The following is a 17,837-nucleotide window of genomic DNA, read 5'->3' as shown; positions in this document are numbered from 1 at the left end:
TTATAGGGGGACCACAGAAATTTAAGTGTTTCCAACAATTTATTCATAGAATTTTGACATTCCTTTGTTCAATTTCCAGGAAAAAGCATTTTAATACCATCCTTGTACCAAATCAGAAATATCTGACATGCTTGTGCCACACGCTATAGCCTCGTAAGTGAGCAGATGCTACAACCAGGCTGATTGAATGTTTACAGTTGAGTAGGTGCCATTCTCCAGAAATGTTCTCGTATTTCCATGTTTTGAATAGAGGGGCCTTTCATGAATAAATCATTTAAGGGTATGACCTTAATTCCGAAATTAAATATATCAATTTTATCCCATTCAGCAGTTGTGAAGATAGAATACTAATACTCCTCTCATATGTGCTTACTGCGTACTTTACCTAAATACGCGAGTGGTTACTTCCACTGGTCACAGCTTGCAGACTGCCAATCTACCAATACTGAATACATGCAATACAATGAAATGGAGGATCACAAGATCACTGACCTTCCAAGGAAGCCTTTCTGTGTCAAATCGGTTAAAAAAGTGACAATTACACGTAGATGGAAATAGATTTATAATTTGGATGAATCCCCTTGGACAAATGTTTGCATCAAATGTTTAAAAACATTGGCAGTGGAATGTACGACATACAGGGTTTTCAAATCTTTTTACTGGATGCACTGTACCACATTTTAAATAGTTTTTGTTTTGGGTATCGGTACGAATTCAACACTCTTTAGTGAAAATTTCAGTTATTTTTCCCACACTGCCATCTGAGTGGTTAGTCAGAGAAATCTTTTTCAAACAGCTGGTAAACCAAGAAAATGTTACTGTAAAATTGATTTAGTTTCACAAGACAGATTTTCGTAACTGTCAAGTGGTCAGGAAAATCATCAGGAAATTTATAGCAGCAAAAACATTTAGTACAATTATTGCTTTTCCTTCAAATGAAAGTTACAGATCTATCACACCAATGTGTGAACAAAACAGTTTAAAAACACTTTCCCAACAAAAAGATTTTGATAAGAACTGTCATCAGCAGAACCCCCTTTGAAATAACTTTATTTTGATTTCGATATTAACTGATTTTCAACAGAGAAATAACAAGTTCATTTTTGGAAAGTTATTTTGTAGTGAAAAATAATCTGTACTGTAACATGAAAGTGGCACAACTATCCCTCAATTTACCAAGCTCCACCCCCGTATAGCTACAAAATGGTTCAGTCTGTCAGTTGAAAACAATGGGAGTCCTTGTAACATTAAGGAGGGAGGAACAACATGTAACATGTAGTGGGAGGAAAACAACTTTATGGATGATTTGCAAAACAGGAGTGATAAGCAACATGAATGTGTAAAATAATCCTATAAATTTGGATGCTAGAATCAGCATTTCTCCCAACATGATTGTTTTTGTAACAAAACGATAGCCTCTGGATAAAATCTTTCTTTTTCAGCTACACCCAAAGTCTGTGAATGTGACAACTTGCGATTACTTGTCTCGCTAGCATTGCATATTCTTTTATGAGTTCTACACATGGATAAAAAAAAAATATTTAGCCCAAAATGGTATTTGCATAAACTTTGTAGCAAAACAAAATTTTCTACTATAATTGTTTAAAATTATCTGGACTGGCGTTTGGCTGATATAAACTTGTGTACACCAGCGCTATTTACATGTCCCTATGTACAAACTCACAACATGTAATAAACTATGAACATTTCACCATTTACACATCGAAAGCAAACACGAATATTTGCACCAAACTTGCATACAGTATGCACAGTTTATAAAAAAAAAAATTACCCCAGAACTCTCCCATCAGATATAGACAGCAGTAACGACAAAAAAATAGTCGAATTCCCAAAGGATATATACCATCTTGCTCAATAAAAAAAAACATTTTTTTTGCCCCAAAAGACCAGCTTTTGGAATGCAAATAAAATCCCTTCTCAAAAAAGATGAAGTCTCCTGTCTTCATCCATTTGAACTATCCCAGAATTCCACAGTATCCCAGAATCCCTTGCATGCAACAAGTGCTAAAATGAATATATTGACATATAATTTCCTTAGAAATGAAACAGTGAGAGGGTACTGGATTTATCACATCTTTGTGGTAGTTGACATACTGCTTACTATACACCACTCCACAAATGGCTAGCTTTGATGCTAGTAAAATCTCATTACCCATTCAAGTAATTATTCCCTGTAATCTCTCAGTGATGTCCAGATGACTGCTCTGAATGGGAATAGAATTTTAATTCAACCAATCAAATTTACCCGTAATGAGATATTACTAGCAGCACGGCTAGGCATTTATGGAGAGGCGTATCGCAGTACGACACATAATCTTGGCTAAAACCAACAAATTTGAGATTTCTATGTCATATACCGGTACATATAATTCTAATCGTCTGTTGCATACAGAAGTTCAGACACTGCAGAAAATAATTTTTACATGGCTCAATATTATTTCTTTTTTGTCGGGTATGGTACACAAACTTAACATAGTTCGTGACTACACATACACTGGTTTGTCTTGTTCGGTTTTGACGGTGTGTATACTGTCGCTACTACTACTGTTTGATTGGTTGGGTCCGTCGTCTTCACTTTCAAATGAGTTCCACTGCGGTAACGGATGGCCACCGTCATCGAAGAACCGCCGGAATGTAAACTCGTAGAAGGCATGCTCTGGATGTTTGCCATTGTCAAAGTCCCAGAAACTTCTATCATCACTATCATTACTATCTGAACTGTTCCGTAGTTTATCCGGCGACACCGGATCAAAGTTTGATGTATCAGTAGGGTGTCGTATTTTTGGTATATACGGCGCATCCGTATGTCGAAGTCCTTTGTCCCAATCTACATGCTTAAAGAAAGGATGTCCTTTAATTTCTCCGGCACCATTCATTCCGAGCCTTCTCTCAGGTCCAGTGCAAAGCCTCAAAATGAGATCTTCTGATTCAAATAATAAGTTAGCAGCTTTCGGAATTAACAGCGTGCTGTTCCAGTTTATTACCTAAAGACCAAAACAAAAGTATCAAAGTAAATCTGCCATTCAAGACAATAGGGGTTCTGTATACAGAATCATAATTTCCTGCATAGGATAAACTCACTATTAAAGCATTCACACTGCGTCAAGTTATTAATTACTCTTGAAAACATTCAATAAGAAATAAATAAGTAAATAATAACAAAAACTATAATAGCAACAGATACATTAATAACTGTTGTTGTACTGTAATAATTTCTCCAGGGCTTTGTACAGGTAATAAATCTTGTTGGAATTCACAACATCAACGAAAATCAAAGCAAACTAAAGCAATTAGGGTGAAAATGCCTATATCATCAGCATACATTAATCTTTCCCTCACAACATACTGTAAAATGACTAATTTTCACTGGGTTTAAATTTCCCTGATTTATCATTTCAGGCATGTTCAGTGGGTTTTAAATTCACGGTTTTATCATAAATTTTTTATAATAATAATTGCTAAATTTGACATATTCACTGGGTTTTAATTTAGCGAATTTTCCAGTCAGCGAAATAAGCAAAATTAAAACCCAGTGAATAATCAACCCCTCTACAGTACCACGTTTTATGATTACGTCAGTTTTATTTTCAGTAAAATCTCTTAATAATTACAAATTATAATTTGAAACTGAAAAAAAAATATATTAGAAAAGAATTGAAGTACTTTTTACCTTAAGTTGTGTTTCTGCTGGTGTTTGTGCTAAAAACGGGGGTTGTCCAACTAACATTTCATACAGTATGACACCAACACTCCACCAATCACAGAGCTGTCGATAACCTTGTAAATAACACAAACAAGTTATAATTGATGACTAAATAAACTCTCTAAATATCAGTGTGCCCTCTAACAGATTTTTTGTAGGAATCCCGAATCGAAATGGGATCCCCCAAAATCAAGTCAGCTTGTTGACTGCTGGATGGGTTGGTCGTCAAAAAAAATGCAATAAGTTACTGTCTTGGTGACTTAAGGCACAAACAAGAATGTTGTTGCTTCTGACATCCTTTGATTTTACACTTATTTTGTTAATAGAATATGAATTCCATTTTACCAAATTACAAATTCTGTAACTATGCAAGAGGTTGTTCAAGATCACTACATCTATGTATCATCTACTAGTTGCATCACAGCAAATCTTTGTGTTTCATTGGCATGTCATATCGGGCACACTGCTACTCAGTACTATTTGTAATAAAATTAGTCATCATTTAGATTGTATGAAAACCTGATTCTCGTTTCATAACATATTTTTGACATGGACATGGATACAATGACTATAGTTTGTTAACCTGTGATGGTGTACCAGTGATGACTACAACAGACATTGTTTACAAACAATTAACTTGTTTATTAGAGCATACAAAAGCAATCACATGTAAAATAGAGCATCATCATTCCTTATTTGGAACTTGCATTTCCTAATATGGTATGAACACGTGTCAACCATCTTGGAAATATTGCATCATCATTCCTTATTTGGAATTTGCATTTCCTTATATGGTATGAACATGTGTCAACCGTCTTGAAAATATTGCATTATCATTCCTTATTTGGAATTTGCATTTGCTAATAAGATAGAAATACAATTACCCAGTTGATGCAAAATGATGCCATGCTGTACTTTATGGGGATACAGTGACAAGTTTATAATACCGGTAATGCGTATTTTTGCTGATGGGAGTGTTCACCCAAATAATTCAGTTACTATTCACCTGTTTTCATCAAGACTTCAGGAGCAATGTAGTTTGGCGTTCCAACTAACGAGTGCGCTTTCTGATGCTGTCTGTATTTCCTCCTTTCTAATGGTTTTGACATATCTTCCGTGATGTCGTAAGCGTAGCCTTCCCATAGTGAGGGATCCATACTGTCTTGCCGAGCATGGCCATCTGCAATAGCAACCACACACATTGGTTAATAGGCAATATATGCAAATGATATCAAATTATTAGGTTTCTTCAAGATTCACAGGTTTTCAATTTATAAGTTTCTCTTGTACTAAATTGTTATTCTTTTTGCCCTTATACCGGTACACAAATTCTGAGACAAGAATGTATTAATATGAGGTGACCTTTGACCTCAGGAAAAAATAGTTATGTATTTATTTTTCTATGTATTTTGTGAAATGGGCCGGTGGCCTTTAAGAACAAATAAAGATTCTTCTATACACAGTTTGTTGAAGAACACAGGCACGTCTAGGATTGTCATACATTTGTAGTTGTATTTCTGACCAAAATAAAAAATATATTTTTCAAAATTCTACATGCAATGTTTTTAAAATGGAACTGTTAGTAAATTTTCTGTACATGTAAATGCAGACCCATTTCAGTCGATAGTTATAGCATGGAATTATAAAATTGAGAACATATTGGAGTTCTTCCCGTTCTCAGTTAAGGTAGTGCGAGTTTTTCACACATTCACATATTTAAGCGTATATAGCAGTGACAACATTTTGTGTCAAAATCAGCCTACAGTTTCTTGTTTTAGTATGTGGACAGTATGTGGACTTTTGCAATTCAATGTCAATCTGTTTTTTGAGAAAAACAGTAAAATAATATGCATAAAATGTTATTTTAGCAGTAACCACAATGAAAACAAATTTCCTTGCCGAAAGCACCCACAAAATATTGTCAATTTTTTAATACTTTCAAGGCATCAAAAAGTACACTATCTTTTTTTCACCATATGTCACTGAGAAAATGTTGAGTTACTGAGATATATCCTTGCCATGGGAAATGATAAAATGCCCTAAAACAGACAAAAACATGCTATTTTCACTCCATTTAGTACATAGATTTTCTCAGTACCGTGACCCCATATTTTTATTCCATTTTCTCAATCCTTCACATGAATATGTCAAATATGTAAAAATGAAGAAAATGACAATACTTTTTACTTTTGTGTGGCATTCTACCTTAAATTAGGATAATATGAACTTTCTATTTAGCCATCTGGTACATCAAATCCTTAAAACCTTAGCAAAGCAGCTCTACATTTGTCTCTGCATTATTGAATTTTGATGCTTTTTCAATTCTAAATGAGATAGGTGTAACAGTTCGTTTTGTGCAACACTACAGAAAATATTTTAATTTGCATCTTGACTACAACACTCAACAAAGTACTAATAATTTCTATTCAGAACATGCAAACCCATTTATGGATGCACTTTTTTCAAATCAATAATTTACAAATTTTTCAAACCTATAACAAACCAATTTAGGCAGTTCCTCATTCAACGTTCTGTATACAGTTTTATTTTCACAAATATCAACATTTGTGAACTGCAGTAATGACATTAACGAGGACGGGATTTTACAGAAATCCACACGACTTGATCGCTGTCTTGAACCATCAACAATGTTCACTGTAACAAAATAGTGTGACATTCCTGACTCGTGTCTTTTACAAAATTAAAGGGCGGCAGTCGTCGTGCCACGTCCTGTTCGATATGGGACTCATAGCAACGTATACAACGCGTGTAAAATACATTGTTTATTTACATGAAATTCAAACACGCGACGACCACCGAGCTTTAACCTTTTGAAAGCCATAATATTTGGTAAAATATCTTTACAGAATTTCCCATTGGCAATGGAAGGTCTTAAAATATGGAAATAAATTATGCAAGTTTATTTTATTAAAGGTAACAAAAATTGACTCTGACCTTCAAAAGCTCAGTACATGTAGGTTTCTCAGTATTCAAAATATTCATGACATACATCAAATAATTTGAACTACGTGAACACATAACTGAACTCTGAGGGTAAGGACCAACCTCTGAGTGAGTCCCATGGCCAACTGGTGATACTGACATTAAGAGCAGTATTTACATACTAACAGTTAATTAAGTACATTTTTGTCATCGTTAAAGTTAGATAGCTGCAGTTTAATGCTTAACCAAGAATTTCCAGAATGTGACATATCATCAACATTTCAGAAAATAACACCCAACAATTATCTCAATAAATAACTTTCAAAGGTTGAAAGTAATTTTGTCTCGTCTGCAGGAAAGGTTACATATAATGTGGAGTTACATCCTATTAAAATAAGGGTTGGCAAAACCTACCTCTGGTTAAACATCAGACAAATAACTGAACCCTGACATTTTGTTTTATATCACCCATATATAGTGAGTGTACAAGTGGAAATTCTTGTTTTTAAATGTAAAATTAAATATGAATTACAACACATACTAAAAATACCAAGAGCAAATCACCATCACTCAATCTTTGTATACTACCTATCAAGACAGGATAACACAATCAAGAAATATCGAAAAGACTTTTTACTACCCCCCCCCCCCCTCCAGTGAATGAATACACACAGTAGAGTTTGTATGTGATTTTGTGAGGGAATCAGAGCAAAATACTGTAGCTATTTTATTTCACCCTCACAAATATTCTATGGAAAAAAAATGAAAAAATAAATTATTGAAATTATGAAAATGAAATGGTTTACAGCGCTTTTATGAACCAAAATATGGGTCAGCATTCAGGGGTCAAAATACTCTGGTGCACACTGCACTATGTACATAGATTATTAGCTAGTGCAATTAGGTAAACACAAAATACAATGTGCACGCTGTGCATGTAGAAATTAACACAACATTTTCTCATTATATTCACTAAGCCTAAATTAAGTTCAACCAACATTGTAAGATAACTAAAATTCTTTCATGATTACATTGATCGAGAACCCGTAAATTTTATTTAAACTTCAAAAGTGGTGCATTTCACAACAAGTTAGTGCAGGTAAATTTCAAATTCAACATGCACACTGTTCATGCAGGGAAACAAATCTATTTCAATCCTTGGCATTCCTGTTTGAATATGTATGCGCCAGAAAAATCTGATAGATGACATTTAGTTTTAATACCGTGACATTTAGACAGCCCAATTATTTAATTAAATTAGTTCATATCATAGTATGGTTGCTACCAGTGCATTATCATGCTTCACAAATTGACAGGTCATCTTTGTAGGACAACACGGGTAATGCATGACATACCATGCAGTGAAACAGTTCAATGCACTCTCACCGGATTGCATCACAGCATTACATTTGATAAATTCCTTAACTAATACTTGTCCTTGGTTTTACATGTATGCCAACTGAAATCAAAACTAGTTGACCATGTGAACATTTCCAGAATGCCGTTGATACACCCAGTTGTTCACAATGCAGACCTCCTCGATAGAATTAATTGAATATTTTCACTGTTTTGTCAGATTTTGTAGTCTATATCTTAATAAATAAATGTAAGTCAGTCTTACAGATGGTAAAAATACCACAGTCAAAATAAATTAAACATAACATCAGGTCATTCTCCTCAAGTTCTGCTATACAACCTAACAGTGCAATATATGCAGCTGACGTGCATGTAAATTTCACTAACTGTTTGCATAGGGGTCAGTCCCCTCATGATCGGGTGTAACAGGAACCTCTGAAATTCTTATATTTGAGTCAATAAAGAAAACATGCCTGGGTGGTTGGCACGTTATGATTGCTATGTCAATATCACTGTATGAAAGTACATGTATTATCACCGCCAGTTGCTCTGGAATAACCACAACACATCCAGGGACGTAGAGTGCGAGCCTGGAACCGTCAAGATTCTGAAAGAAGCTTTGGTATTTCAAGTAGAAACACATGACTGACAGTCTTACAGTCGCTTCACACTATAACACAGCACAACATCATGATGATCTATACTGTAAATGCGATTTTCTCATTGTCTACATATGTACAATACATCACAGAAAAGAAATTCAAGTTTTGCATTCACTCAGCAAGTTGCTGTACAATGGCTTATGTGAGAGTAATTCAACTTTTACATCTAACTAATTATCTCAGAATACTGTATTAAAAACTCATTAAAATAATGTCCTAACCTCATTTATAAAGGAGTTAATATACGGTACTACTAAATGCAATAAAATTTCTTTACATAATGTGAGAAAAATACAAATCTATTATTTTATATGTGTGGGTGACTTAGACCACCCTATGTACATAATTATTGTGTATTTTGCCTTATTTATGCATTTAATACACGTAGTGGAGTGATAATTGTATAGTGTTTTCAGTGGTCCATGAGAATGTTTTACATATTTGAAGACTGGACTCCACCCTGTATTCACACAGTGAGCAGAATGCAAACAATGTTCTTACAAGGCTAGCACACAGTCAAATTTCGTTTACATTTTCGCCAATCAGCATACGCATGTCCGACAACAAATGGTGTGCATGGACCATGCGATCTATTGTGACAATGTTACAGAGTTTTTTTTTTTAAACCTCGTCACAGCAGTGAACAATGCCATTATATTGCCTTTTAGAATTAGCAACTGGTACAGGCCAAACAGTAACAGCACAAGTGCAGAAGTGAGAAAATGCGAACAAGTGTGACTGCATCCTTTTATATTAAGGCAAATAAATTTTAAGAAATGAAAAAGAAAAAAATCTTGCAAAAAGTTAGAAAAATTATAATCGTGTAACACAGGATTTGAAAGTATTAAACTCCCTAGCACTTTCTGATAGTTCTTTGTAAAAAGTTGTATTTTACTATAAAGACACTAACCTGGTTGATAATACTTTGAGTCGTGCGTCCACCTGAATCCAGTACAGAGTCCAAAGTCGGTCAATTTGATATGTCCATCTCTGTCAATCAATATGTTATCCGGTTTTATGTCACGGTGAATAAATCCCATCCGGTGAACACTCTCAATCGCAAGGACAAGTTCCGCAATGTAAAACCTGGCTAGGTCTTCCTCAAAGATCCCAAATTTGATGAGTAAACTCATTAGATCTCCCCCTGGGATGTAATCCATGATGAAATATAAATTATCACGGTCTTGGAATGAGTAGTACAGTTTAACAACCCACTCATTATCAGCTTCTGCTAAAATGTCTCGCTCAGCTTTCACATGCGCAGCTTGATTTCGCCGCAAGACGTCCGACTTTCGCAGAGTTTTCATCGCATACAAAGCATTGGTGTCATTTTTTTGAACAAGGGCAACCTCCCCAAATGCCCCCACACCCAAAGTTTTTATCTTCTTGAACATGTTTTTCTCCATTTTCGCTCGCTTTAGTCGAATGTAATTGGATTCTTTCTGACTGAGCATCCGTCGCATTTGGGCCTGCGCTTCCTCGGAAAGCCCGACTTTGGCCATTTCAGTTTCTAATTGTACTCTCCTATGAACTCTCTGTTGGTGAGATTTCAGTACATTTTCCACATGCTGTTCCATATAAAATTTATACGCTTGAGGGGAGTAACTTTTTACCCTCAGCTCGCGGCAGTAATCGTCACGTTTCTTTTTTCTTTCAGGAACTGGAGATTCAATCTTATGATGCACATATCCCTCATACGGTGGCGGGGGTTCACTTGGCGTATCCGACGCTGTTGAGTTCGTTTCTGCGATAGTAAGCGGTGAGTAACTTTGCAAATTGGGAGATTCTGACCTGGGTGTTGATCCATGACAGCTCTGATTGCTGTGAGTGCTGGGTAAACTTATACTATCTAATGATAATCTCCTTTGCAAGGGCGGATGTGGATGATCTGGGGCATGAGCAGTTTGTAATACAGGTTTTTGAACTAATGTACTTTTCACTGAATGCATAATAGGTGTTGGTGAGTATGATCCCGGTGAAAGCGCACCCGAAGGTGCTGGAGTTTGGTTCATTCCATGTTTCTTAAATGTAGTAGTTACAGTCTGTGATGTTGTTGTGGTTTCCTTGGAGGTTGTTTTGACAGTTTGATTGGGGGATGACTCCAACGTAAGCTGTATAGTTGGACCTTGCCTGTTCGGTTGATTCATATTTGGTATAACAATCGTGACTTTATTTTGTTGCTGTTGTTCCTGACTGTTATCAGACCCATTTGATTGAAACAAATTACTGTCATTTTCGTTATAGAACATATTCTGCGGGATGGGTGCCCGTGATTGCTGCTGCAACTGTTGACTGGCGAGCTGCTGCTTGTACTGTTGACTTTCTTCATAGCTTGGCGGTGGTGCCCTCCGTAGTGCAGCACTTATTATTGCAGTAGCCGCTGAGTGAACTGGTTGGGGTTGGGGTTGGGGCTGCATCTGCGACTGGGGCAGGGGCGGGGACTGTGCCGAACTAGCAGCAGGAGAAATTAATATATGTGCGGTGCTACGATATTGTTCATTTGAATTCTGCTGTGACAAATTTGTTCCGTGGGCTGGTGGCTGCATTTGTGGTGGAGGGGGCTGCAATTGTAGTTGCATCGGGGGATGGATGGTGCCTATATTCTGTGGACTAACTTGAGATGCAGTTGTTCCCGCCACAGCCGCAGTTGTCATTATTCTAGGAAAATTGTATTGCGGGTTCACCCCAGCAGAAACCTGTGTATACACTTGATTTGGGATGTTGTCCAAGTTTTGAGGAGGGGGTGGAGGTGGCTGCTGCTGCTGGGGATTTTGCAACTGTGTTGCTTGCATATAGCTGGGAGGAGGAAGGGGTTGCCGTGAACTGGAACTACTGGTATTAGAATGCATTGACAGAGATTGGTACGGTGAATGTTGATTCTGTGGGTGGATCAATTGTGTTTTGACATGTTGCTGCGACTGTGGGGGTTGTATAAGGATCGAACTCTCGTATTGTTGATTGTTCCGCACAGTCTGTTGGGTGGTTACAGTCTGTGTAGTAGTCTGAATGGTTCTCTGATTCTGAATCACATGTGGCTGCGGCGACACATTGGATGGGAGAGTCAATTGTGGATTTGGCTGAAATTGTCCATTGCCACCCTGTAAATTAGGAGTAAACATTTTTTCAGTTTGAAATACAGTTCTAGTTGCTGTGGGGACTGCCATTATAACAGGTGGGCGACCGACTGGTGTTGAATTAAAGGCACTCCTTTGTTGAAAATTAGGCGCACCTGATGATGCCGTGGACATTCCCGATGACGACGATGCTGTACTCGATGTTTGCGACCATGCCTGCGGCACTGGCGAAATTCCTCGCACCATCTGCTGTACATGCCCAGCTCCCAATGAATAAGGCTGTTGACTGAACTGTTGTTGCAACTGTTGTATTGTCCTAAACTCAGAGGGGGGAGGGGTATGTCCTCTGTTTATTGGTGGTGGCGTTTGTCCTCGTTGCATGGGAGGTGGTGTTTGTCCCCGTGGAGGAGTCAACCGTCCACTTGGGGAACATTGTCTAGTTACTCCCAAATTTGTTGGCGGTGTTGAAATAATCCTTGGTGGGTCAGGAAAATACGGATAGGATCTATTTTGAGATGTGGACTGATCACTGCGAATTGATGGACTATCAGATCGGTAGCTTTGTGAATCTCCACTGGAGGGTAGCGGACTTCCCCGTGGCCTCTCTTCAAAACTTGGCTTTCTATTGACTGGGTACCCTAGAAAGACAGAATAAAAGAAGTAAATATTTGGTAATAGGTGGAGATGACAGGACAGACAGGAGACCTGAGCAAATCAATGCATACATTAAAGGCAGTTAAAGCTGAATTCAAATTTTGCACTATCTTGCATGTTACTGCATATACCGGTATATATATGTGCAATGCATTATGGGAGAGTCACAATACTGCATTATGAGCTTAGTACGAGGATGCTGCAAAGTATGCACGAAGACAGCAGAAGTAACAACCAACGAGAAGCGGAGGTTGATGCACCAAAGTACTGTCTGAGTGCATACTTTGCGGTATCCTCGTAATTACTTTATTATTATACATTTTTTCCTCCCAAGGATACATCACGGGAATGCCGAAATCCAAAAAGTTTAGAACAGATTTAGCAAATTTCATTGTGTGGGGTCAAGTCAAACACTGGGAGCTGCTGACCTGAATAAGTTTTACTGTGGTTGAAAGTTGATGAACTAACAATCCAGAAATCAAATCAGGTTTAAGCTTTGGAAAAACAGTAAAAAGTTAAGAAAAAAATCATTAAAATCACAACTTTTAATTTGTAAACAAACATAGACAGCATAATTCTCATTTGTTCATTGTCAATCTTGCGAAACCACTTGAATAATGTCCGCAAGCTCCAGTGGTTACCAATCCTGCACTAACTGAAATACGATTCTACATCGCATAATCTATAAGGCAAGTGTTGGTTTTTCATAAAATTATGATAATAATGTACCGTAGCCAACAGAAAGTTGTGCTAATTTGATTCAAAATTGAAGATAATACATAAAAATAAACAATTCAAAGGCTGAAACTGAATATGTAAAAAAGGGAGAAACCCTGATAACATTCACAGCGGACAGAATTTTACAGTTCGCCAAAAAATCTCAACAGAGATGGCAACAATTCAGTCAATGATATACTGATACATAAATTGATGCCAACTCTAGATAACTGGAACCACCAGTGTCAGTCATGAGTTGTCAGTGCCCTGGTCATAGCATACAGTCATGAGTTGTCAGTTCCCTGGTCATAGCATACAGTCATGAGTTGTCAGTGCCCTGACCATAGCATACAGTCATGAGTTGTCAGTGCCCTGACCATAGCATACAGTCATGAGTTGTCAGTGCCCTGACCATAGCATACAGTCATGAGTTGTCAGTGCCCTGACCATAGCATACAGTCACGTGTGGTCAGTGCCTTGGTCATAGCATACAGTCATGAGTTGTCAGTGCCCTGACCATAGCATACAGTCATGAGTTGTCAGTGCCCTGGTCATAGCATACAGTCATGAGTTGTCAGTGCCCTGGTCATAGCATACAGTCTTGAGTTGTCAGTGCCCTGACCACAGCATACAGACATGATTTGTCAGTGCCCTGACCATAGCATACAGTCACGACTTGTCAGTGCCCTGACCATAGCATACAGTCACGACTTGTCAGTGCCCTGACCATAGCATACAGTCACGACTTGTCAGTGCCCTGGTCATAGCATACAGTCACGAGTGGTCAGTGCCTTGGTCATAGCATACAGTCACGAGTTGTCACTGCCCTGACCATAGCATACAGTCATGAGTTGTCAGTGCCCTGACCATAGCATACAGTCATGAGTTGTCAGTGCCCTGACCATAGCATACAGTCATGAGTTGTCAGTGCCCTGACCATAGCATACAGTCATGACTTGTCAGTGCCCTGGTCATAGCATACAGTCACGAGTTGTCAGTGCCCTGACCATAGCATACAGTCACGAGTTGTCAGTGCCCTGGTCATAGCATACAGTCACGAGTTGTCAGTGCCCTGGTCATAGCATACAGTCATGAGCTGTCAGTGCCCTGGTCATAGCATACAGTCATGAGTTGTCAGTGCCCTGGTCATAGCATACAGTCATGTATCTGAAATCTGAGATCATATCTATAAACCAATCTCTTTCTATTTTTCCTAGTCAAAACGTAATTTTCGTTGTATGACGTAATTCGTAAATTTGTTGTAACTCGAAGACTTTTCATACACCTTAAAATTTTATTTTTAGAATTCAGAGGAATCACTGATTAAAAATGCCTTGGTGGAGGTGATATATCAAAATATTGAAGAGCACTACAGACACTAAAATACAACACCATCCACGCTTGGCGGAGGAAGAGGGGGTCTCATGCAAAAATAAGAGAAAGCATGCAAGACAACTGGAATTGCAGAATTTAAAAGAGAGCATACAAACTAGGAACTATCTTTTGGCGACAGAGGCACAATATTATTTATTTTCACTGCCAATTAATTTCATTACTTAAATATTCGGACATATTCACTGGTTTTTAAAAGTTGAAAATGAGTTTTAAAGTTACTTTATAAGTTCATATGGATTTAATTTTAATGATTAGCAAACATTAAAACTGATTGGCTAATTAATGCATTAGTACACTGATAATAGTTTGCCATTAATCTGTTGTAAAACTATAGCGATCTATGAGGAAGTCTCCCTTCATTTATTACATACAATGTATATATCAAAACGAGGATACACCAAAGTACGCACAATAACAGTTCAGTATTGACCAATGCGTAGTGGAGGGCAATACGGCTCTGTTTGAGTGCATACTTTGTGGTATCTTCATCTTTCTGAAATAACCATTAGCTATGTGAAGCTCAGAACTAACGAAAGATGGGAGTAAAATTAATGGAACAAGTTTGTTTTTAAACATGTCCGCCATCTTGGAAATATAACCACATCATTCCAAAGTTAGCATTCGTTATCCTAACGAGGTAGGATGCAACTCTCACAACAACGCAAAATTACAGCGAGCTGTAATTGATAGAAATATGGTGACAGATGCACCCCGGTAATAACTATTATAAACACTACCAAGTATTATGTTTTCTGCATTTTTTCCTTGATTCAGGTTAATCTTTCAGAACAAAAAAAAGTCACACTATGCAAAAAGCAACCACAAGGCATTATATTTTTATAAATATACATCTGCAATACAATCATTTAGTACTACAATGTGATGTGGAAAGCTGGAATGAGGTTACAAAATGCATGCAGTAGACAGGCTGGCGGCCAGCCATGCACATCACTGGGGCATACTATAGATGTCCTCCACTGCATACCAATGATATGAGGTAATGTTTGCAGTCTATAATAATCTGACTACCCCTGGAGCAATTATACCCAAGTCAATGAGATTACATTACAGTGTATCCTAGTTCTCCACTCCTGGCCATCCTGCTGAAACAGGCCAAGGCATGTAAATAACATACATGTCGCATACACATATTGTGTTGCAATGCACTGGAGGTTGGCGGGTTCACTATTTTTTTTTTATAAATTCTCATGCTTGTTGAAGAATCAGGTGAAAGTACTTTTAATCATTATACATACTTGATGACTTCATGATATACAAATATTAGTTAAATCACATGTCATAAGTAGGTTTTTAGGTCAGCATGAATGCCGCGGATCTTGATTAATGTTGACACAGACGGTAACCCTTCAGGATACGAAAACAAATTCTCATGTTTTTATTTAAGGTCTGCTTGCTTGCACACTAAACATAGGATTCAATCACACCGGTGGTTACAATTATGGCTCATGCAGTGTGTAAAAGTTTACACTGTCCCACTTGGTTTATGTGCAGAAAACAGCTGTCCTGCAGCGAATTGCACATGGTTGTGAATCTATTGTGATCTCTATGAGTACATACTTACAGTGTTCTTCATGAAAATGCGACACACAGGGGGACATCTACCTGCTACTGAATTAAAACTACCCCCTCCCAAAATACATGTATGAACGCAACATCAATATTGACATCCCATATTTGTTCTATTACATGTACCGCATGTAAACTAACACCTGCATTCAATATACAATATTACAACTGCTATTTACATAAATGCATGTTTTACAAATAGAGCAAATACATGTACGGTATTTTGAATTCTAGGAGATATTTTGCAGTAGGTCTCTGAAAAGCCAGTGGGTTATTTCAACTAGTAAACAATCACGATCTTTAGATTGGTAAATATCAAGACCTTAAGGTAGCGGGACTATTATTTGCATACTTGTTTTCACCTTCAAATTGTGACCAAATGACTACAAATAGAATCGCCAGACTACAAATAGAATCGCCAAGCTTTTTAAAGGTGTGTTTGCCATGCCCGTATCTGCATTCTACAATGCGTTACTTAATCAAAAGTGAAAAATTACTTTTTTTGTAAAAAAAATAATTACGCATTTATGCTGGTGATAAGAAGTTTTTTTTCCACTTTTCCTAGTTGCTCAATAGTCTGGTAAATTGAATGTGTCTGGTCAGTTTTATTCAAGCAACGTGTTTTGAAAAGTAGTGTCCTGAATTTGAATTTCTGTTTTAACCGCATTGCCCCTAACTCAAACCACAACACATTGGTAAATAATCCATGAAATAGTTTGTCTGGACACATTCAAGTTCCTCTCATTGTCACTTTAAAGCTGTGAAAATTTGGTGTTAATCCGACGACAATAAGTATACGTTATTTTTTGTTAAAGACCTCGTATTTTGAAAAACATAAACTCCTAGAAAACGTCCATGAAGTAACAGCAAAGATTTTCAAGCTTGTTTATCGACACAATCAATTTGTTTTCCCATCAAGGTCTGTTTTAACATGTGCAGGGGCATCCACATGTGTAAGGCTATTGGAAACCAAAAAAATACAGGAATGGGATAGCTATAATTCAATAAAATCGGCAGATGAAAACACCAAAATCAATGATTTTTTTCAGTGGCTGTGTGACCTTGTGTCTGACACATTCATATGCAAATGACTAATCTGTGAAAAAAAAAGAGGCGGAGACAAACCACTCAAATGTTTGGAAACACTCATTGTGTGTCAGATAGCTACTGATAATACATCCTAACATTAGTGGCGTTCACGTTAGAGATCTCAGCACGTGCCGAAAATTGTACGTGAACGGTCAGGACCGAGTCGGCACGTGCCGAAAAGAACTCGATCTCGGTCCCGATAGATGCTTGGGACCGAAACTCGGCACATGACGAGATTTGCTGCCTGAACGCTCGGCACGAGCCGAAATCACGCCCTCGGTGGTAAATTTAAGAAAAACATAAGTTGATTGATACTAGCATGAAATTACGATGACAGTAGATGGTCGGATGCTGTAGTAATGAATGCAAACCGTCATCAGCGACGCATATTTATGTGCTGCTACAACCTCTATTTTCTTGCACATTTTACATTGACGTGAAAAAAATAATTATGTTTTGAATCTTCTTTGCCGTTCATGTGCACGATTGCTCGTTATAAACACCATTGCAACAAATGGATATAATTTCACTATAACAATTATTATTATTATTATTATCATCATATGCGTATCGTTTGGGCCAACAGATCGACGAATGAGAGCGTGATTTCGGCACGAGCCCAGTCGGTCCTAAGTG

General features: G+C 37.5%; 1 protein-coding gene across 2 annotated transcripts in view; it reads right to left on the bottom strand.

Moving 5' to 3' along the window:
- Nucleotides 1-2,455: 2,455 nt before the first annotated feature.
- Nucleotides 2,456-17,837, bottom strand: part of LOC100313645 (LATS serine/threonine protein kinase) — a 34,649-nt gene continuing 19,267 nt past the window's right edge. For both annotated transcript variants that reach the window (XM_002738450.4, XM_085505774.1), the window contains 4 exons: nucleotides 9,596-12,397; nucleotides 4,731-4,904; nucleotides 3,692-3,798; nucleotides 2,456-3,005 (listed from right to left, as the gene is read on the bottom strand). In XM_002738450.4, the coding sequence (XP_002738496.1) occupies nucleotides 2,505-3,005; nucleotides 3,692-3,798; nucleotides 4,731-4,904; nucleotides 9,596-12,397 (3,584 nt within the window). In that variant the 3' untranslated portion in view covers nucleotides 2,456-2,504. The remainder of the gene's footprint in view (nucleotides 3,006-3,691; nucleotides 3,799-4,730; nucleotides 4,905-9,595; nucleotides 12,398-17,837) is intronic.

Source organism: Saccoglossus kowalevskii, chromosome 11 (assembly GCF_978046115.1).
Source record: "Saccoglossus kowalevskii chromosome 11, keSacKowa6.1, whole genome shotgun sequence".
Classification (NCBI taxonomy): domain Eukaryota; kingdom Metazoa; phylum Hemichordata; class Enteropneusta; family Harrimaniidae; genus Saccoglossus; species Saccoglossus kowalevskii.
This window is presented reverse-complemented; position numbering and strand designations above follow the sequence as displayed.